At 34.2% G+C, this 23,123-nt stretch overlaps 1 protein-coding gene across 1 annotated transcript; it reads left to right on the top strand.

Annotated features, from left to right (window-relative positions):
• Window positions 1-5,639: 5,639 nt before the first annotated feature.
• Window positions 5,640-22,055, top strand: LOC120073492 (zinc finger BED domain-containing protein RICESLEEPER 1-like). The gene is made up of 5 exons (XM_039026335.1): window positions 5,640-6,528; window positions 6,639-6,741; window positions 6,841-6,958; window positions 7,133-7,213; window positions 21,954-22,055. Exons 1-5 carry the CDS (start codon window positions 5,640-5,642, stop codon window positions 22,053-22,055), a joined length of 1,293 nt encoding a protein of 430 aa, XP_038882263.1.
• The last annotated feature ends 1,068 nt before the right edge of the window (window positions 22,056-23,123 follow it).

Here is a 23,123-nt window from a genome sequence, read left to right as displayed (position 1 = left end):
GTACTTAAGCTGACCGTAAGGAAACACTCAGACTTGGGAATTGACTTGGAAGGTAAATTAGTCAAAAGATTTTATAAGCATGCAATAAAGTTGGTAGTTTATTAAAATGTTTAATAAATTTGATCTTATTGTTAAACTATCCAATATAAACGTTATATTGCAACAATTAACAAATATTTAGATAGATGACTTAACCTAAGATTACCTAAGTGTGCACCCTGGGTTTTAAAATACTTAGTGAGAGAAAAAAAGATTTATATGATATGTCATTTTTCTTCTTAGGCTCTCCCGAAAAATTCATAATGCTTGGCTTCGTGGCACCTAGTCCTCCCTTTGAAAAGTGTTTGTATAGGTCGATATCAAGGTGAATGGAGAAAGTGTTTATAGTGAGTGGGAGAAGGACGCGTGTCAACATATCCTACGGTCTCCTTCATTAGTTTGCATAGTGAGACTTCATACTCAGCCTTGTGGTACCCTGGAAGTGTCCTCCATTCGTAAGGTGTTAGAATCAATATCAAGGACAGACTCCAGAAATGGATAAGATCGCTTTAGATTTTGCTCCAATTTGCTTTTCCCTTCAGCAAGCTTATTGGGGCAGAACTCTAGTAAGTGAAGGGTCACACCTATAAGAAATTGTTAAAGAACTTAATAATTTCTTACCAAATAATGATAATTAGTAGTCGACTACATATCTTCTGGTACTTCTAGAAATACAGTGTATTTGAATAATGAGTTTACAACAACAGATCATTTTTCCCAACAGTTTGATCATAATACTAAAATAATTTACCCTTGTTCTTCAATTTTCTCTTTTTCATAAGATTAATCCTTCTTTGAATGCACTTAAATAGTTGATTATTTTTAAACTTGATAGTTAAAAGACAGAGATAAATAATAAAATTTCATTTCTATTTTGGAATCCTAAAAAGTAGGGGAAAATATTCTACAGAACGAAGATTCTTTTGTTTTGCCTAAAGATTACAATTAAAATATTGTTTAAAACAAAACCTTATATATATATTTTTTAAAAAAAAACTATTAGAAATCTTTAATTATCTTTGAAAAAAAAAATGAAAATATCTATATATTAATTCAAAGATTTTTTTTTCAGCACTTATTTCTTACTTTAAATGGGGGAAACAAAGTGTAGAACAGATTACATTGCATGATGAAAAGAAAGATCGTGCAAGGTTTTAAGTTTCTCTACTTGCGAAACAGACTTGATAGTGTCGATTTTGTTGTCCGACGATAGAAATAGATGAGATTCATTCTTCATCTTGCAATCCTTAATTTGGTTTTGTGTTGGGGTAGAAGCTTTTCAATTTTATTCCAATTAGATCAGTTCTTGGTCGTTTTGGTTTTAATTATTTTTTATTTTTATGCATGTCTAGTTTAGTGTAGTAATCATACCTTATAGATGTAGATTTGATGTATGTTAGGGCGTATTATTTAGCGTGATAGTTGTTTAGTTTATAGTGTATTTGTGGTTTTTTGAATCTTTTACAAACTCTCTAGATTCAATTTTTTAATGTTATTTATTTTAAGGCAAATATCAATTTATACTCCTGAACTTAGGATATTGCATCGATTTAAACCCTATACTAATAATTGTATCGATTTAAATCCTGAATTTTGGGGATTGTATTAATTTAAACTCTAAACTAATAAATGTATCAATTTAAGACCAGAACTTTTATAAGTGTATCAATTTAAACTCTGAACTTTCATAATTGTATCAACTTAAACCCTCTCTTATGTTTTATTTGGATATACTTATGAAAGTTTAGGGTTTAAATTGATATATTTATGAAAGTTCAAGGTTTAAATTCATACACTTATGAAAGTTCAAGGTTTAAATTGATATAATTATTAGATTGAGGTTTAAATTAATACAAATTTCAAAGTTGAAGGTTTAAATTGATACAACCTCAAAGTTTAAGTTTTAAATCGATACAACTTCTAGTTTAGGGTTTAAATTGATGCAATCCCTAAAGTTTAGGGGTATAAATTAATATTTGTCATTTATTTTATTTTAAGTGATGGCAGTTTTGACAATTTCTCATCATTGTTTTTTATTACTTAATTCAAAATTTTCATTTTCACAACACTTAAAACATTTTGCAATTTTTCTAAATGAAATCTCTAAAATTGCTATTTATTTGTCCCATCTATTTTTTTTTTAGTTTAATAGCCTAATTCACAACTAATATTTAGTAAATATTCTAAGCTTTAGAAAATTTTCGTATATAGATTTAAGCTCTATCTTCTTAAAGCTTTTAGTGGCTATTTGAGGCGCAAAGTTCAGATAGGATGTATGAAGTTCATATGTCTATGCTTGGGGTGCAGAGTTATTTGGTCTGAATTCATATATTTGTGTTTGGGTGCAGAGTTCATATATATGGCTATTTGATGCATGGATTGTAATTTTTTCTTTCTTTCTCTTTTTTTGGGGGGCAATGAACAAAAATTAAGTCATTACATTTCTTGTAGAAATATGTTCATATAAAATGAGAAACCAAAGCGAAATCAAAACTTTTAATTCTAGCTATTTTTTCTCCATAAATTTCATTATCTTCTTTTTTTTTTTTTCTTCTTCTTCTTCCTATTGTTGCTCTATATTTTTACTATGTCATAAATTTTTTTAATTAAATATTTCCCATCATCGTAACAGTTAATGGAATTTTACCACATTTCTTCTACAATTTCAATTTCATTTCTTCTAAATTTGGAAGATCATCAGAGAATAAATCTCTATTTTTCACTCATTTTTGTTGAACAAATGTTCCAAGATTTTGTTTTCATTTTATGGTTTTTTTTTTTTTTTTGGTTATATGTTACATACTTTTCAAGTACATACATAATTTTCGTCTAAATATTCTAAACACTTGTTTGATATGTAAATTCAATTAAATAAAAATATTTTTTTTATAATTTTTTACGTATAAATATTGCACTTAATGTAGACAAGATAATATTTTTTATATAATCAACAACCCTACAACATATTTTAACAGTCATCAATCTTATATTAGTCGAAAATGGTTGTTGAAGTTGATTATCAAAAATGATTTTTGCTGGAGTTTGTAGTCGAAGACTAAAGTTGGTTGCATGAAGGTGTACTAGAGTTAGTTGTCAAAGTTTTTCATCGGAGGTGGTTTTCGAATCCCAGAGTTGGTCAGGCGAAAGTGGTCGACAAAGTTGATCATCAAAGATGATTTTTGTTGGAGATTATAGTCGGAGGTGACTGTGAAGTCTGAAGCTAGTCGCAAGAAGGTGGTATTAGAGTTAGTTGTCAGAGTTTGAGTTGGTCATCGGAGTTGCTCACTCAAAGATGATCATCGAAGGTGGTTTTCATAGGAGTTTGTAGTCGAAGTTGGGTTGGTCATCGAAGATTGTTGTCGGAGCCAATTGGTCATCCGAGTTGGTAGCACAAAGGTGGTCGTCAGAGTTTGATCACCGGAGGTAGTTGTCAGAGGTCAAAATTAGTTGTCAAAGTTGGTCGCACAAAGGTTGTCGGAGCTCGGAGTTGGTCATCGGAGCTGTTATCGAAGGTGGTTTGTCGAAGTCCAGATTTCGTCATCAAAATTGTAATTGGAGGTAGTTGTCGAAACCCAGAGTTAAAAGTTATCATCGGAGGTGGTTGTCGGAGCTCGGAGTTAGTTCTCGGAGTGTGACGGGTAAAGCCATGGGAAGAAGGGAGAGTTGCGGTGAGTTGGGGTGAGTTGGTATCAACTCAACTCCACCAACATTTGAAATTGGTGGGCCAAGCAATGAAGTTGGTATATTATACCAACTCAACTCAACTAATGTTGGTGAGCCAAACACTCCCTTAGGATTGACAAAAAAAACCTGTGGGGGCGGGTACCCGTTCGGGTCAAGGATTTCTCAATTTGAACAAGGATGGGGTCAAACTGGAGAATTTTTTCAAGGCCCAACCCCGACCCCGACCCCGTCCTCAACCTCGACCCCGATCAATCCTCGACCCCAAAGTTTATATATTTTTTTATATAAATCTATATATTTATATATATTTAAAATAATATAAACTTATTAATTTGTATATATGTTTATAAAAAAAGCCCAAAATGAAAAAGTAAAAAGCCCAAAATTTTCTTCTTTCCTTCTTCCTTGTACTTCTGCCAAAAATATTAAACCCTAAAACTAAAACCCTACTGCTACTGCCCGCGTCTGCCGAATCCAGCTCCAGGTGAAAATAGTCTGCCACTTCCGTCCGCGTCCGCCACTTTCAGGTCCACGTCCTCCATTGAAGACAGTGAAGACCGCCACTTCCAGCTCTAGGTGAAGACAGTCTGCCACTTCCGATTGTTGTCCGCCTCCGCTTCCGTCCGCGTCTGCCACTTCCAAGTATGTATCCGCCTTCGCGTCTGTGTGAAGACAGGTCGGTGTCCATGTCCACCGGCACCATTGAAGACTGAAGACAAATCCGCTCCGCGTCCGTCCAGGTCTGTGTCCGCCACTTCCAGGTGAAGACAAATCCGCGCTATTGAAGACTTCCAGTACCAACACCATGAAGACTGAAGACTGAAGACTTTGAGTGTGAAGACTTGTTTAGGGCAGAGGAATAATATAAAATAATTAATTTTTTAGCTATATCCAAAATTTATTTAGATCATGAGTCTTTGTTTTATATATTTTGATTGTTTCGTGTTATTTTTCTTTTGAAAAAAACAGACTTTGTGCTGTTTCGAGAGGCAAGATCTGTCCGTTTAACTTTCAAGGCTTCAAAGTTCAAGCCAGTGCTGGTAAAAATTTCTTTTCGTTCTCTTGTTTAGCCGTTTGATATTTTTGAAAAGTATGCTTGAAATTAGTAAATAATATGTTTGAAAAATATATTAGTATATGTTTGATATTTGAATGTTTTGAATTTTAGACTTGAATATGTTTGGAAAATATATTTGTGTATGTTTGGAATTTGAATGCTTTCAATTTTGGGGTTGAATGCTTTGAATATGTTTAAATGCTTTGAAAATGAAGTCCAAGTCTAAAGAGGGGTCTTTAAATTAAATTTTTGGTAGGTTGAAAACAATGTCTTCATCACCTTCTATAAATGAAGATTCTCCAAATCCAATTCCAAGTCCAATCCTAGATCCAACCCCAGATTCAACCCCAAATTTAACTCCATGCTCATCGAATGATGATAATTTGAATGTTGATAATTGTGTTATTCTTGATGAGGATATTGGGAAGGGATCTTTAAAGAGGAGATTGACATCGGTTGTTTGGAACCATTTTAAGAAACAAAAAATAGATGGAGTAGACAAGGCAATTTGTAATTATTGCAAATGAAAATTAGGGGGTGAAAGTAAAAATGGAACCAAACATTTGCATGATCATATCAAGATATGCACATATAAAGGACAGAAGGACATACGACAATCACTATTGAATCCTAATAAAGAGAAGAACAATACATTGAATTTATATAACTTCGATCAGGAAGCTGCAAAAAAAAAACATTAACTAGGATGATAACAAGACATGAATATCCTCTCTCAATAGTTGAGCATGAAGGTTTTAGGGAATTTTGTAATGTCATCCAACCATTATTTAAAATAGTGTCAAGAAACACAATAAAGAAGGAGATTTTGAAAATTTATGAGACTGAAAAGTTGAAAACCATGGCATTGTTGAATGAGATCAAAGGAAAGATTACCCTTACAACGGACATGTGGACTTCCAACCACCAAACAAAAAGTTATATGGCTGTCACTACTCATTTCGTTGATGATAGTTGGGTTTTGCAAAACAAAATAATCAGGTTTATATATGTCTCTTCTCCACACACTTCTGAGATACTTTATGAAGAAATAATGGAATGTCTGTTAGATTGGAATATTGATCGAAAATTGTCATCAGTAACTGTAGATAATTGTAGTACCAATAACTCTATGGTTAATATGCTTGTTGATAGTTTGTGTGGAAACTTAATATTGGATGGGAGTTTATTTCATATGCGGTGTTGTGCTCATATTATAAATTTAATTGTGAAAGATAGGTTGGCAATGATAGTAGATGGGATTGAAAGAGTACGTAGTAGTGTGTCTTTTTGGGTGCATACACAAAAAAAGAATGAGAAATTTGAGGAAACTGCTCGACAGTTGAATGTTTATGATGGTCAGATGTTGAGTCTTGATTGTTGTACTAGGTGGAATTCTACATATTTTATGTTAGCCACTGCATTAAAGTACAAAGCTGTTTTTGATCGATTAAAACAACGAGAATCAAAGTACAAGTGTTTTCCTTTGGATCAAGATTGGGTATTAGCAAAAGAGATATGTGAGAAACTGAAAATATTTCACCATGTGATTGAAATATTTTCTAGATCCAAATATCCTACTGCTAATCTTTTTTTCCCAAAAATTTGTAAATTGAAATTGGCTATTTCTGAGTGGACTAATTCTGGCATTCAAGATATCAGAGACATGACTTCAAATATGATGTCAAAGTTTGATAAGTATTGGAATAAAATTCATGGGGTAATGGCCATAGCTGCAGTTTTAGATCCACGTTATAAATTAAAGTTGATTGAGTGTTACTTCCCTAGAATTTATGGAGATAGTTTTTTTTTTTTCTTGATGTGGAAAGGATTAAAAAAAATTGTTCATATTTGGAAATAGAATATCAGCTGAAGCATGAAGGTGAAGGTGATGATTATCACGCTAGAAATTTAGATGGAACCTCACAGAATATAGAATTTGATGATTTTAATGATTATGACTTGTTTGTATCAAATTCCAATAATATGAACCAGAAGCAATAGTTTGATGCATATTTAGATGAACCTGTCTTACCTCGAACATCCAATTTTGACATTTTCAGTTGGTGGAAATTGAATGGTGTCAAGTATCCAATTTTACAAGAAATTGCAAGAGACATATTAGTCATCCCGTTATCTAGTGTTGCATCAGAGTCTGCTTTTAGTACCAGTGGTAGGATTGTAAGCCCACATCGTAACAAATTCATCCAAAGATGATAGATGCTTTGATGTGCGCTCAAAATTAGATTGTAACTGAAGTTTTGACAGGTAGTTTGTTTATTTTGTTTGACATCTTTTTATCATTTAATATATTAATAAATATTTTCTTTTTTTACAAATATTTGACAATGTAAGGTAGGAAAAGAAATGGTTAAACATTTAGCAACTGTTTTAGAAGATGTAGACGATTCTGATGAAGATGGCGTGGTGACTAAGGTATGCTCAAAGATTAACATTATTTCGTGGTCTATTTTTTTTTTTTTTTTTTTGTGACATTATTTGTTTATTACATTTTAAATTTTGTGGTCTAGTAGTTTGGATAAAGTCGAGAACCAGTATTTGGGTTAATTTGAAATGTTCAAATTGACAAGAGGAAGTTCGATTATATATGATATAATTGGACTGGTTAATTATATATGATATAATTGGCTAAATATATGAGATACATTATTTTAAAGGAAACTGGATATAAATATAATTTATATCAAGTAGAGGAGAAAATACTATAGTAGATATGTGATATCAAACTATAGGATAAAATATAATATGATTATATTATTAATATTTTAGTTGGTTAATTTATATGATAATTAACCCAAAAATCGTGTTGGACGTGGGTTAGTGGGAATGAGTCGGTTATTGTAATGATGAAATAAAAAATGAAAAGAGTTTTCATTTTTAAGTCGTCCGTCAATCGCCCAAAAGATTTCGAGAGCGTGCGTTGATGAACATTCTAAGCGATCGCTTAAGAAAATCAAGAGACTATACGATAGCTCTTCTCCACCTAAACAATCACCCACCTCGCGCTAAACGATCGGATTGCTTCTCTAAACGATCATATAGTGTGCCGATTTTACTAAACGATCGTGTACCTTTTCCTAAACGATCGTTCAGTAAATCCTACACGATCGTGTAGCTCCTCCTAAACAATAAGTATTTTTGCTATGCGATAGCATTTTCTTCCCTCCCACTTGCTTATCGCCTACACGATTCGTGTTCCTCCTTCCTCTACCAAATTCACCAAAGACCACCCTTTGGGTTTTCACTCCGAGAATACCTGGGGCTCTTTAGTGGTGGTGTCGTCCCTGTTGTGGTCGTGAGATCGCATTGTTCGTGTTGCTGCAGTCGATGTTTTCGTTGGCCGTTGGTAGATCGCGTGGAGGTTTTCTACTGTGTTGGAGTTCCGAAGTGTGAAGACTGTCTTGAACTGGTATGGAACTCTCTCCCTTGTTGTTTATCTTGTTCGTAGCATGCCGTTAATTAAGATTTGTTTGCATAACTGTATGTATTGAATGTATAATATGTATTTCTGTCACTGTGAGATCAGAGCGATCCAAATGTGCACATGGAACTCTTAGATATGAGATCCTTCATTGCCAACCCTACACCCCTTAACATTTTTATATCTTCTCTCATCCATCAATATAGAATTAATATATATTTTGGATCCAATTTGCCAATTTGGTAAGATTCGTTGAAATTAAGAATCAGATTATTTGCATTCAGAAATTTTCTTTATTAGACTCGAATTATTTGTATCTATAGATTTTTTAATTAAATTTAACGATTTGCACATTTTTCATTTATTCCATATTTATGTATGTTTATGTAGATTTGGCTATCATACCCATGATATGATCAGATAATTATTCAAATATACCATGTAATACTTGGCCAGAGACATACAATATATTCTCATATATATTTAGGGTTAGGTGATATACATGCATATATATATACATACATATGTATATGTATGTGCGTATCTAGCTATATATATACACACACTATATCTTGTGCATTTGATCGTATTTTGACATTAGTCAAATATACAATGTTTTATTTTATATTTAATAGAGATATATGAATATATTGTTGTGTATACTGTCTATCTGTTAATTATTATATATCTTATATTATCTAATATACAATTATATAGGTGTAATTGAAGCTATATGTGGTTTCTCTCTACAATGAAAGTAGGGTTATTGTCATTAATGATGAGAAGGAAAATCTCGCATAGTTTGAAAGGAAAGCTTTCCTTTTTGGATTCAATTTTGCATCATTAAGGAATGCATTATTTCTAACTCTTAAATTTTTTATTCTATTGTTATTATGAATGAATGAGAATGGAGCTTCTTAGTAGGGGTCTACTTTTGTGAAAATATGACACCCATTAGACCACTCAGGTAAAATATAACCATTTTAAACAATTATGACAACGGATTGCGGGAAAAAAATAAGATTATCCTAAATTTTAGGGACCAAATTGGGAAGTTTAAAAATTCAGTGACTTTTTTCTGCAAGTACAATTGAGAGTGAGAATATTCGAATTAACTATAAATCTCGTGGTCACTAATGTATCCACATATTAGTTGAGTTTAGGGGTATTTATGGGTTAGGTTAGGATTATAAATTTCTTCAACCCAAATAAGGAGATGAACCCAACCTAACCCGTTTGGGTTGAGTTGGTTCAGATTACTCGGGTCATTTATTTAAATTATTGTTCTAAAAGGAAGTAAAATGTTAATATATAAAATTTGATTTAATTATTTTCATATATTAAATTAAGATTACCAACTCAATTTCAATTTATATAAGATAAAATCTATTTCTAAAGTGCTAAAAAATTATTTTAAAGAGTTGTTGGAGGATAAATTATCCAAAAAAACTAATGAAATTAAATAAAACTAAAATAAATATATGTATATCTAATTGTATCATAAGTAAAAATTTATATATACATTTTAAAGTTAATAATAAATTCAAGTTGGTTCGAGTGGGTTTAAGTTATTTTAGGTGAACTCATGAACCAATCTAATCCATAAAATTTTTATTTATTTGAACCCAATTCAGCCTAAAAGAATTGATAACCCAACTCAAGCTGCACATATTGAGTTAGATTGATGGATTTTTTCGGATCATTAGGTTTTTTAAATACCCCTGAATTAGGCTTGCTTTGATAGAAAATTTGAGAGATCTAAGTGTAAATGTCAAACTTCCATAAACCATAAGACAATTTTTCTTAATTATTGTTATTTCTATAGAAACCGCCTTCATTTATAACGTTATCAGAATAATATTTATTCAAATGTTGGGCTGTTAAATAGTTACAAGAGTGTAACTAATGTATTGGGCTTAGTTGTTTTGTTAAAACTCATTTCTGTTAAGTCTTTTAGTTTGATATGATAAGAGCCCATTCATTTTGTATAAATAATTGGCCATGACCCTTTTTATAAAAATGAGTGAGGACATTTTTTAAATCCATTGTTAATAGACGTCACTAACAAATAAAAGTTCTAAAAAAAAAAACCAACAAACACTAACGTTTCAGGTGCTTAGGTCATTTAGTCTATGAGTTATAATAGCTTGTGTTTGGGTACATACTATTTTAGTCTAAGTTATAATAGTATGTGTAAGTATATACTATTTTAGTTTGGATTAAGAATGGTAAACACTATAACAAAGTGGATTAGTGGAAAATAGTAAATACTAGGGAAAAATACTTTTTGGTTCTTGAGTTTTGAAGATTAGGTGCTTTTAGTCCTCATGTTTTAATTAACTAATTTAGTTCTTGAGTTTTCATTAGGGTGGGCAACGAGGCGGGGTAGGGTCGGGGATGAAGGAAATCGTACACGATGATTTCCATGAGTAGTGGAAAGATCATTCCAAATTACAATCATAAATGAACTTTACAATTACAGTCATAAACTGAAACATACGGTTATGCATTCATTACAGAAATTACAGCATGATATTACAAATGATCAAGAAGAAACTCTACACACATTTGTAGATTCATCTCCATGCTCCTTGATCACAAACGCTCGAATACAGCAACCTCAAACGCTCGTCCAACACAACCGCTACACTGCACGAACACCGCGCACTCGAACTCAACGATTGCCTTGATCACGAATACCCCAATAGCACGAACGACCTCCATAGAACCTCGACAGTTTCGAGTTGAGTATGACACCACAAAGAAGGCTACCTTAGTATTCTCGGTGTGAGAATCCAGAGGATGGGCTCTGTGTGAACTTGGTTTAAGGCAGATGGAGGAAACAACAATTGTATAACTGATTGAGCAAGTAGGAGAAGATTGAACCTATCGTATAGGTCGATGCCCAATCGTCTAGCAAAAGCTAAGCGATCGTCTAACAAAAGCTAAGTGATCGTTTAGCTCATCGCTTAGCTGCGTGTTTGTCGCCTACAAATACTACACGATCGTTTACCTTTCTCCAAGTCGTTGTTTAGTAAATCCTATTTACCTGACAACTTCTGTGAGATTATTTTGCGAGAGAGAAAATCTCAAGTTCACAATTTTGCAACATTACTAAAATTAGGAAAACAAATTTCATTTTTATCTCACAGTTACCATGAAACTACCAATAACCTCTCACTCAATTGGTTATTAGAGAAAAAGAATTAATTATCCAATAATTAATATTATTATAAATATAAATAATAACCAACTTATCATACTATATTTATAACCTATAGTTTTAATATTTCATTTTATGAAACATATAAACCATAGAATTTTTTCTATTCCATGACACTAAATGTAAATCTCATTTACATCAATCCTCCACTAGATGTATCTCATACATCATACCGATCATATCATATATAATCGAATTACCTCTTTGATGGAACACGAGACATACGCAGCAGAAAAAGGACCTAATTACACTCTAATTGCTTTTAATTAAAAGGAAATTAGCATGCAATTGAAGGAAAAAACAGTAAAATAAAAGGATAGCATACAACCTTTGAAGCTCCCGAAAAGCGGTTTTCCTCGTTGAATCTCGACCCCAACTCTTCTAGACCACCACTAGAGTTGACCTACTATCCTCTGGACTTAGAATCGAATTGTGGGACCCGGTGGATGAAGAAACCGAGAGAGAGAAAGAGATGGACAAATAAGAATGAATTTGGGTTTTGATTTTTAATTTTTTCAGCCCAATTATGAAAACTAATTTTTTTCAAAAATGGCAAAAAGTCAAAACCTTTTTCATCCAAAATGAAAGCCCAATTTATAGAAAAAATCATGCAACAATTGCATGAAATAAATTCATAAAAACCCAACACCTAGAATCCTAATAAGTGGGCTTAATGTCTCCACTATAAGCCAACACCTAGTCCACTATTTTGTTAGTGGAATTATCCAACAAAAGTTTGGATTTTCTCACTAACTTTAGTCAAAGGGAAAAATAGTCATTTGATCAAAGTCAAACTTTGACCAAAAAGTCAACATTTTGACTTTTTATGTTTTTTTCCATGTTGACTAATCAGGTAATCCGAGGTCGAACACAGGGACTTGTAACTATATGTTTGCAGTGATTGTGCATACGGCAGTATAAATAAAAGAATGAAGGGATGTTGCTACGTTAATCCAACTCCTACTTCTATTTATCAGACAACGACTGGGAGTATGCATGAAAGGTAAAAATGCGACAAACCTTGAACATGAAATAAATGGATGGAAAAATAGATAAAATGTGGAGATATTCTTCATTGCAACCCTTAGGAGTGACTGCAAGGGAACCTTAGTCAGGTCAGACTATGCGATCATGTTACAACCATACGCAAGTCATTTTCCAATGGAAATGCGGTGCTCCTAATTCTAGGACGCATGTGTTGAATGCAAAGTGTCCATAGAGCTTATTCCTAAGTCTCTACTCTTGTCCTATGCGAATGATGCAAAATGTATGAAGCAGGTGACCGCATTCAATCATATCCTATCTCTAGGATGCATGTAATGCGTTAATAATAAATAGTGCTCATTCCTAAGTGCCTATCTCTTGTTTTATGTGTCCTAATCTGGCTCTCCAGCCTAGATTCTGACTTGACCTTCCCAAGCCTAGATCCTGTCCTTAGACTACCCTTCCGAGTATCCCTAATGGACGAATAAAGCATACATAATACAGGACAATCGCATAAACTTCGCTGACCTACGGTTGCTACAACCCTAGTGAACAACGCATACTTGCTTAATGCGTCCAACTACTTACCCTCTCGGCAGTTGATTATTGCTAACTTCACTCATAGACAAGCATGCGTTAGCCTATAGACAGGCGTTGCAGCAGCTTCACACTAAACAAATAAGATTACTCACAACCTCGCACAACGCACACCTCTCGGTGGGTCTGCTACATGCTTCATATCCCTAATCCACATGACTAAGTATGCAATACCCAAGCAATCCTACTAAGTGTTGCAATGAAAGTAAAGATGCTAAGCAAAAGATGGAGATGGAGTCGAAGGAATGAGAAATGCATTGAAAAACATATTGTATTAATTCTTAATTCAAAATGTCATACAATACAATATAGAAAAAGGAATGACCTGCTGGGAGCAAAAGATTTGCTTCACCAATGTGCGTCAAGCCTGCCGGTGGTGCATGGATGGGTGGAGAAGCTGACTCTATCAAAATCTAACTCCAGTCAAAGGCTCCGGTCGTCACTCGGAATGGATGAAGGAGGTGAAGAACTCTCAGTCGCCTTCTCACGCATTTTTCTGGATCGCAAGGAACCGCCAATTGGTGAACTTAAGCGAAAACCTTGGATAAATGAATTTGAGCTCATCGGCTGCTAGATCGCTGACAGCATTAATTGGACTGCTCTGAGTCTGACATTCGGCGCGTCAGTCCTTTCTGAACCTCTACCACCAACGGCGCGGTAGGTGAAATTTCAGCATCAGCTTTGGATTTTTCTCGAGGTAGATGTGTTGATGCATTCATTCCACCAACCTTGCGTTGATCCCTTTAGAATGCGTTTCGCGTAGCCGCAATCATTTAATGGCTGCATTCGCTTAACACCGCAATCCAAGGGATGACTGCAATCGCTTGACGAGTGCAACTCCCATGCGATTGACGCATATGGCTGATTACTGCAACATCCATGCGTTGATCGATGCGTTTACTTTGCGATGGAGTATTTCTCCACATGCGGTCGTCTATGCGATGGTCCTGGTTTCGCGTTTGCGTTCATTCTGCATTGGCTACAACAATAGAACATTGAACGCATAATTAATGCAAAGTAATGGTGTTAGTTGAGATTCGACATGCTGATCGATGCAAACTCTTTTTCTCATGAATTCTTAGCATGATCGACGCAATTTCTGCTAACAACCTTCATAATTCTAAGTAAAACGGACTAAGATGGTATGCATTTCTGCATGTCATCACAATAAACTAGGGCATATACCCAAAAGTTTTAGGTCTACGGAGTTTGTAAACTAGGACAAGTGGGAGAACTTTTGGGTATATGCCCTAGTTTATTGTATTCATATGTTTATTGTACTCATATGTTTCTCACTTAAATTCAACATTGTGATACTCCACTAGGAGTTTTAGTCCAAGTGGGAGTCAGTCTGTTTCATATGTCTATGGAGTTTGTAAACATATGAATACAATAAACTAGGGCATATACCCAAAAGTTCTCCCACTTATCCTAGTTTACAAACTCCGTAGACCTAGACTCTGTAGGTGACCTTTAAATACTTTAGCCGTGAGAACCTTTGTAAAAGGATCAGTAATATTTTTCTCAGAAGTTATCTGGGTCATTAAATCGTCTCCACGATGTACAATCTCCCGGATCAGATGGTATTTGTGCTCAATATGCTTGTCGCGCTTGTGGCTTCTTTGTTCTTTTGAATTTGCAACTGCACCACTATTATCACAATATAGGGTGATAGGAAGATGCATACTTGGAACGACTTCCAAATCTATCAAGAATTTCCTCAACCATACTACTTCCTTCGCTGCTTCACAAGCAACTACGTATTTAGCTTCCATTGTGAAGTCAACTATACAGGTTTGTTTTATGCTTCTCCACACTACTGCTCCTCCGTATTATCATCAGAATAACTCTTATCCCTCCTATAGTAACTCAGTTATCACTACTTTGGTCAAGAATTTACTAACACTTAGTAATTCTCGTAAGTGTGACTCTCCATTTTCATACCTCAAAGATCAGAATCATTATACTCCCGAAGTTGGAAAGACAAGAATGAAAACGAACCTGAGAGACCCTATCTATTTCTAGAGTTCGCGGAGTTCCAAATCCTATAATACAACCCTCCGATTGGTACGATCGCTTCAAGGCAGACTTGCAGGCACATTATAGGAATCTCACGGTTCGACCTAATGGAAGAGATCGTAGGATGTGTTGACACACTTCCTTCTCCTACTTACTATGAACAACTTCCCCTATTCACCTTGGTATTGACTCATGCAAACACTCTCTGAATGGGGTCCGCTCCCAGGGCAGCTCAAAGTCAAGCATGAATCTCACGGTATGAACTCTTAAGGACACTAGAGCTAAAAGTACATTACTTCTCTCCAGCTGAAGTATTAGACGGTTAGGGTATAAAATACTTAGCGATACATTTCGGCTAACTAAACATAACCTAAGTTTAGGTGATTCATCCGAGTATAACTTTTATACTGGATTTTTAACCTACGATGTCTAGGTGATAAACAAATTTTATTACCTCACACCGCTCACGCATGCTCACAAAACCGGTTTAACCTAACTCAGACACCGGCTCGATCTTCAGGTAATAGGTGTTCCGTGAACCGTCAACTTAAAAGCCTTCAACCTTAGTCATCTTATCTGACTTTTTATTACAAGTCATTTATGCCATATAGTTTTGACATTAAAAACAAATAAATAACTAATTTATTACACAAAAACAGCAACCGGCTTCCCAGAACCGGCTTCAAATACTTTGAACCATCGGGAATCGCTCAGAAACCACTCGAACCGGTCCAAAAACTCCAAAAACCAAGTTGAACCGATCGACCCGACTCAACCAAGTCAAATGGACCGATCCAGACCATCTGGACTGGCAGGTCAACACATGCTGGCATGGTCAACAGAGGCGTGGGCGCGCGGATCACAAGCAGGTGGGCACGCGAAGCTACACGAAGTGAAGCGGACGCACGGGTCGAATCCGGGTGGGGCAGGCATCGAAGCCAAGTGCGCGTGCGAGATAGCTTCGAACTGGGTCGGACGGCTACTCAGGTCGGGTCTAAGAGCTCTCTTTTCGGGTTTGGTGGCTAATTCTGGGTCTATGATCAATTTTTCTCCATTTTTGCTGTTGTCCTCTCTCTCGGAATAGAGCAATTACAGCCTAATTTCAACTCTAATGACTCCAACAAATTTACAGACCCTTTTTCACACACTAATGCTTATAAACATGTGAGCAATTACAAATTTCCACAAGAAATTTAAAGAAAAACAATACCAAAATCATAATAAATCCACTTTCGTCCACATTTCATTCAACACTTGAATAGAAAGGAAAAAAACACCTACCAAAAGCAATTGAGCGTAATTAAAGTATGCTCTAATACCACATGATGGAACATGAGACATATGCAGCGAAAAAAGGACCTAATTACACTCCAATTGCTTTTAATTAAAAGGAAATTAGCATGCAATTGAAGGAAAAATAGTAAAATAAAATGGATAGCTGATGATGGGAACAATCTTACTCGACACCCAACTTCCCTTGGATGCATTATGTGATGCTTGTTCCTAAAATATGCGTTGATAGCCATGCGTCTATAGTCATGCGTTGGAATGAAAATGCGCCAACAATGTATGTGATGACCATGCATCCTGCCACAAGTTTTCTTGCGTTCACGCCAAGTATAACATGAACGCAAGTTTCTCAGGTAATCCGAGGTCGAACACAGGGACTTGTAACTATATGTTTGCAGTGATTGTGCATACGGCAGTATAAATAAAAGAATGAAGGGGATGTTGCTACGTTAATCCAACTCCTACTTCTATTTATCAGACAACGCAATGGGAGTATGCATGAAAGGTAAAAATGCGACAAACCTTGACATGAAATAAATGGATGGGAAAATAGATAAAATGTGGAGATATTTTCATTGCAACCCTTAGGAGTGACTGCAAGGGAACCTTAGTCAGCGTCAGACTATGCGATCATGTTACAACCATACACGCAAGTCATTTTCCAATGGAAATGCGGTGCTCCTAATTCTAGGACGCATGTGTTGAATGCAAAGTGTCCATAGAGCTTATTCCTAAGTCTCTACTCTTGTCCTATGCGATGATGCAAAATGTATGAAAGCAGGTGACCGCATTCAATCATATCCTATCTCTAGGATGCATGTAATGCGTTAATAATAAATAGTGCTCATTCCTAAGTGCCTATCTCTTGTTTTATGTGTCCTAATCTGGCTCTCCCAAGCCTAGATTCTGACTTGACCTTCCCAAGCCTAGATCCTGTCCTTAGACTACCCTCCCGAGTATCCCTAATGGACGAATAAAGCATACATAATACAAGACAATCGCATAAACTTCGCTGACCTACGGTTGCTACTAACCCTAGTGAACAACGCATACCTTGCTTAATGCGTCCAACTACTTACCCTCTCGGGCAGTTGATTATTGCTAACTTCACTCATAGACAAGCAATGCGTTAGCCTATAGACAGGCGTTGCAGCAGCTTCACACTAAACAAATAAGATTACTCACAAACTCGCACAACGCACACCTCTCGGTGGGTTGCTACATGCTTCATATCCCTAATCCACATGACTAAGTATGCAATACCCAAGCAATCCTACTAAGTGTTGCAATGAAAGTAAAGATGCTAAGCAAAAAGATGGAGATGGAGTCGAAGGAATAGAGAAATGCATTGAAAAACATATTGTATTAATTTCTTAATTCAAAATGTCATACAATACAATATAGAAAAAGGAATGACCTGCTGGGAGCAAAGATTTGCTTCCAGCAAATGTGCGTCAAGCCTGCCGGTGGTGCCATGGATGGGTGGAGAAGCTGACTCTATCAAAATCTAACTCCAGTCAAAGGCTCCGGTCGTCACTCGGAATGGATGAAGGAGGTGAAGAACTCTCAGTCGCCTTCTCACGCATTTTTCTGGATCGCAAGGAACCGCCATTGGTGAACCTTAAGCGAAAACCTTGGATAAAATGAATTTGAGCTCATCGGCTGCTAGATCGCTGACAGCATTAATTGGACTGCTCTGAGTCTGACATTCGGCGCGTCAGTCCTTTCTGAACCTCTACCACCAACGGCGCGGTAGGTGAAATTTCAGCATCAGCTTTGGATTTTCTCGAGGTAGATGTGTTGATGCATTCATTCCACCAACCTTGCGTTGATCCCTTTAGAATGCGTTGTCGCGTAGCCGCAATCATTTAATGGCTGCATTCGCTTAACACCGCAACTCCAAGGGATGACTGCAATCGCTTGACGAGTGCAACTCCCATGCGATTGACGCATATGGCTGATTACTGCAACATCCATGCGTTGATCGATGCGTTTACTTTGCGATGGAGTATTTCTCCACATGCGGTCGTCTATGCGATGGTCTGGTTTCCGCGTTTGCGTTCATTTCTGCATTGGCTACAACAATAGAACATTGAACGCATAATTAATGCAAAGTAATGGGTTAGTTGAGATTCGACATGCTGATCGATGCAAACTCTTTTTCTCATGAATTCTTAGCATGATCGACGCAATTTCTGCCTAACAACCTTCATAATTCTAAGTAAAAGGACTAAGATGGTATGCATTTCTGCATGTCATCAATAGCATACAATCTTTGAAGCTCTCGAAAATCGCTTTTTCTCGCTAAATCTCAACCCGAACTCTTTCGGACCACCACTAGAGTTGACCTGCTATCCTCTGGACTCAGAACCGGATTGTGGGACCTGGTGGATGAAGAAACCGAGAGAGAGAAAGAGATGGACAAATAAGAATGAATGTGGGTTTGGGTTTTTAATTTTTTCAGCCCAATTATGAAAACTATTTTTTTCAAAAATGGCAAAAAGTCAAAACCTTTTTCATCCAAAATGAAAGCTCAATTTATAGAAAAAAACCATGCAACAATTACATAAAATAAATTCATAAAAACCCAACATCTAGAATCCACTATCTAAGTGGGTTTAATGTCTCCACTATAAGCTAACACCTAGCCCACTATTTTGTTAGTGGAATTATCCAACAAAAGTTTGGATTTTCCCACTAACTTTAGTCAAAGGGCCAACATAGTCATTTGGTCAAAGTCAAACTTTGACCAAAAAGTCAACATTTTGACTTTTTATGATTTTTTTCCGTGTTGACTAATTTTGACCTCCGAGCATGAATTCACATTTATTTTCTCGAAATTCAAATCATTTGAATATAAGGTCGGTCAACAGGGGATACACTCCCTTCCCTGTCCCCGTGGGGATTTATAATCCTGTCCCCGCCCCATTCCCCGTTTTGGGGAGTCGGGATTGAGGTCGGAGAATCTTCATTCGCGGAGAAAAATTCTTCGTTTATATTTTTTATTTTTAATTATTTATTTATTTAAAAATAAATTAAATTTTGGTATTTATATTCAAATTTTAAATATTTAATATAACAAAGTATTATTATTTATTATTTTATTATTTAAATTAATAATTAAAAAACATTTTAGATTTAATAAAAGGTTTAAGATAATTATATTATTTGAAATAAATTTTAAAAAGTTAAAATCTGTATGTATGTATGTATATATATATATATATATATATATTAAAAATTATTAAAAAAATTTCGGGGCGGGGTCGGGGTCGAGGACGGGTGGGATATAGTCCCCGTCCCCAGTCGAAAACCCGTATTTTTTATCTCCAATTTGATTCCCATCCCCGATCAAACTGATGATTTCTTGTATCGATCGGGATGGAGACCCGATCCCGCAGAGAAGTAAAAAAAAATCATTAAATTTGAACAAAGGTTAAGTATATGCATAAGTGGTAAGATAAATTGGAAAAAAAAAAAAAATACTATTTCTTAATTTTATCTCGTCTGTCTTCTCTCTCTCTACTCTCCTCATCTTCCCTCTTTCTCATCTCTCTTTTTCTCTCTTATCTCTCTCCTCTCACTTCGTGGCTAGACTTCCAAAAAAGTTGAAGAAAACAATTGAAAATAATTCCATCCCTTCTCCCTCAAATTCTCATCACTACTAAACTTCAAAAAAACTCAAAAGAAAGAAAAAACAAAACAAAACAAAAACAAAAACAAAAAAATAAGTTTTTATTTTGATCAATAGTTTTTGTCGATTAGAAGCACATTTCAAAGTTGTCATAGCCAAGGAAAGAGAGTGGAGAGAATATGAGAGAAAAGAAAGATTTTCAATTTGTTTCTTTTTTTTCGTTTCTTGTGTAAGTTTAACTCTTGCGAGAGACGAGAGAGAAGAGAGGAGAATGAAACTTTTTTTTTTTCTTTCAATTTTTTTTGAAAGTTTAGTAGAGAGGAGAGAGAAAAAGAAGAGAAGAGAATATGAGAGAGAAAAGAAGGAGGACCAAAGGGAGGGGAGAGAGTCAAAGAAGAGAGATGAGAGAAATTTTAAAAACTATTATTTTCTTTCCAACTCATCTTTCCGATATATAGTCAACTTTTTATTCAAATTTAATAACTTTTTATTAGAGAGACCTTTTAAATCTATTCTTAAAAATTCAGGTACTAAATGGGTCAAATTAAAATATGAGGACTAAACACACATATTCTTCAAAATTCAGAGATCAAAAAGTATTTTTTCCTGGATACTAAAAATAAATAAATATTGTAGCAAAAAGGATTTTGAAATAATATTTCTATATTTAACCATAACTTATAAATAATTATAAACAACACAATTATATTTAAAATTCTAAGTATAAAGTTGAGCTATACTAACGAACCCTTCCAAGCATCAAGTTGAAGTTCCAAGTTGGTGTTCCACTAAAGTAAATTCCTTAAATTCTGCAAAAATCAACCCAACTTTGGGCATATAACTGTTTTATAATAAAAATGCTGTTAATTTATGCCACGGGACAAGTGGTAATAGGCTAATTGGCTTATATCAATTTTGATTTGATATGATACATATCTACGGGGGAACATCAAGTCATACCCAATCGCTTCTCTAACAAAATGGAGTCTAACCTGCCAATGGTTATCTTATAATTGGATGTGACATTTGAAATGCAAATTATTATTTGATTGTCCATTTAATCAAGTTGTCTAGAGAGACATGCACATGCTATTTTGAGAGTGTTCCAATAGGCTCTCTCATTGAGATACCCGAAGCATAAAGTCTAGAGACTTGTAGCACGAGCATACTCTTTTTTGTCTATGAGTTATCTTGTGTCCTTCCCGAGTGGTTAGTCAGATTGTATAATCTAAGGTATTTCTTTGTTGCTCTAAGTAGTTGAGACTTCTATTAACGGGACTTAGGAGGGATTCTAATATTGACATTTATTTAATTGAGTAGTAGGTGTTTGTTCTTTTGGGTACTTGGTTTTTTATCCTTGTTATTTTATAAACTTCTTTGTTTGCCTTTTGATTATTTCTTAATCTCCCGTTCTGAGGTTCAATGTTCTTTATTGCAATTTAATATCCTTGAAAAAAGATATAAAAATTTAAAACTACAAATTATTATTATTATTGAACAAGCTTATAAATATAAGATTTTTTGTTTGTTTGTTTTTTTACCTTCCCCTAGTTTGATTGAGATTTTATATATTGTAAAATCAAAAGCATCATTAAATCTTATTGTAAAAGAGAAAAAATTAAAACCAAAGTGTCATTATCAAACTAGAGAGTTATCTTAAAAGTTGTCCAATCAATTAAAAAACATGAGGAGCGTCAAATATAATCTACAGTATTAATTAAAAGTAAAATCATTAGGTGGTTCATCAGAACCCTACTCAATAACTCTTCTTTTAATTTGAAGATAAGATTGAGATCTCAACAACAGACAAAACAACACAAATTTGCATTGATTTGTTTCTGCATTTTCAAATCATAATTACCCTATGAGGAAGAAAGGTATTGGAACTCAAAACCACTTTTTTATGGCCACTAATCAGCTTATATAAGCTTTTTAAGATCTTTCAACTTTATTTATTTCACTTTATGCTTAATTTATTGTATTTTAGGTATACTTCATGGGGCTTGTGCAGTTGGGAAATCCTGTTGATTCTTTTCTTGATTTTCAGATCAGTCAATGGCTTTGGGGATTGGGGGCCACTAATCAATGAACTTTCCAACAAAGAAATCAGGGACAGTTTGATAAGTTCTAAACATTGTATAATATCTATGTTAATTTATAAGAATCCAGCTTATCTCTTTTATTGAAAATGTAATATTTTCTTATTCCTCTGTTAAATCACTTATGTCAATATATAGAAATTGGGCAGTTATAGTAATATACTTGAAAATCAATTGAGTGGATATTTCAAATACAAAACGACTCTATGAATTTAGTTATATATTTTCGATCAAGATATTAGGAGTTCAAATCTCCCAAAACACATGTGTTGTTGAAGTATGTATGTGTATGCGTATGTGCAGTAGGTTTTGATGTTCTCAAAATGAAAGAAAAGTTTTTGTAATGTATAAGCTTTTATATTTTATTTGGGGTTAGCCTTGTAACGAAAAAATAACAAACGAATAGAACAAGAGATAGAAACAAGAGAAAAATATGATCAAATGCTTCAATTGAGTATATATATATATATATATTTTAAATAAAAACTTATGTTTACATGTATTTATATTTAAATAAGAAACTAACCACTAAAAACCAACTCTTCCATAATCATTTCCATGGGCCAGTTTGGATGGCCGACTTTGTTTCATGAGTATAGATATTAAATATATGAGATTTGAATGTCTAATTTTGAATGTTTAAGATAATTAATATTTGTGTTTTACAAGATAATTAATATCTAGAAATTAAATATGTGTGTTCAATTTACTAATTTTATATATAGGAATCAAAAATAAATAATTACTTAAATAAATACAAGAGACCAATTATTGTAATCATGAAATAAATTTAGTATTATTTAATCAATAAAAATAAAAATAAATGAATACTTTTATACTAAACATTTACTAAACATAATTAATTAATTTAAATAAATAAAAATAAATTATTATAAATCAATTAAAACATTGATAATCATCATCATAATAATAATAATTTATATTAAATAGTTGAGATGACATGAAATATTAATGGTAAAGATATTAGCTGAAATTTATTAAGTCTAATTAATATATTTATATTTAATAACTAATTAAAATTAATAACAATGAGTAAT

This window comes from Benincasa hispida, chromosome 3 (assembly GCF_009727055.1).
Source record: "Benincasa hispida cultivar B227 chromosome 3, ASM972705v1, whole genome shotgun sequence".
Classification (NCBI taxonomy): domain Eukaryota; kingdom Viridiplantae; phylum Streptophyta; class Magnoliopsida; order Cucurbitales; family Cucurbitaceae; genus Benincasa; species Benincasa hispida.
The sequence above is the reverse complement of the archived record's forward strand: the minus strand, read 5'-3'. Positions and strand labels throughout refer to the sequence as shown.

Coding starts and splice junctions, on each gene's coding strand:
- LOC120073492 (XM_039026335.1), top strand. CDS start 5,640: ATGGCATTGTTGAATGAGATCAAAGGAAAGATTACCCTTACAACGGAC. Junction 6,529..6,638: donor AGCTGCAGTTTTAGATCCAC/GTTATAAATTAA, acceptor ATTTGGAAATAG/AATATCAGCTGAAGCATGAA. Junction 7,214..21,953: donor AAGATGGCGTGGTGACTAAG/GTATGCTCAAAG, acceptor ATTGTATTTTAG/GTATACTTCATGGGGCTTGT.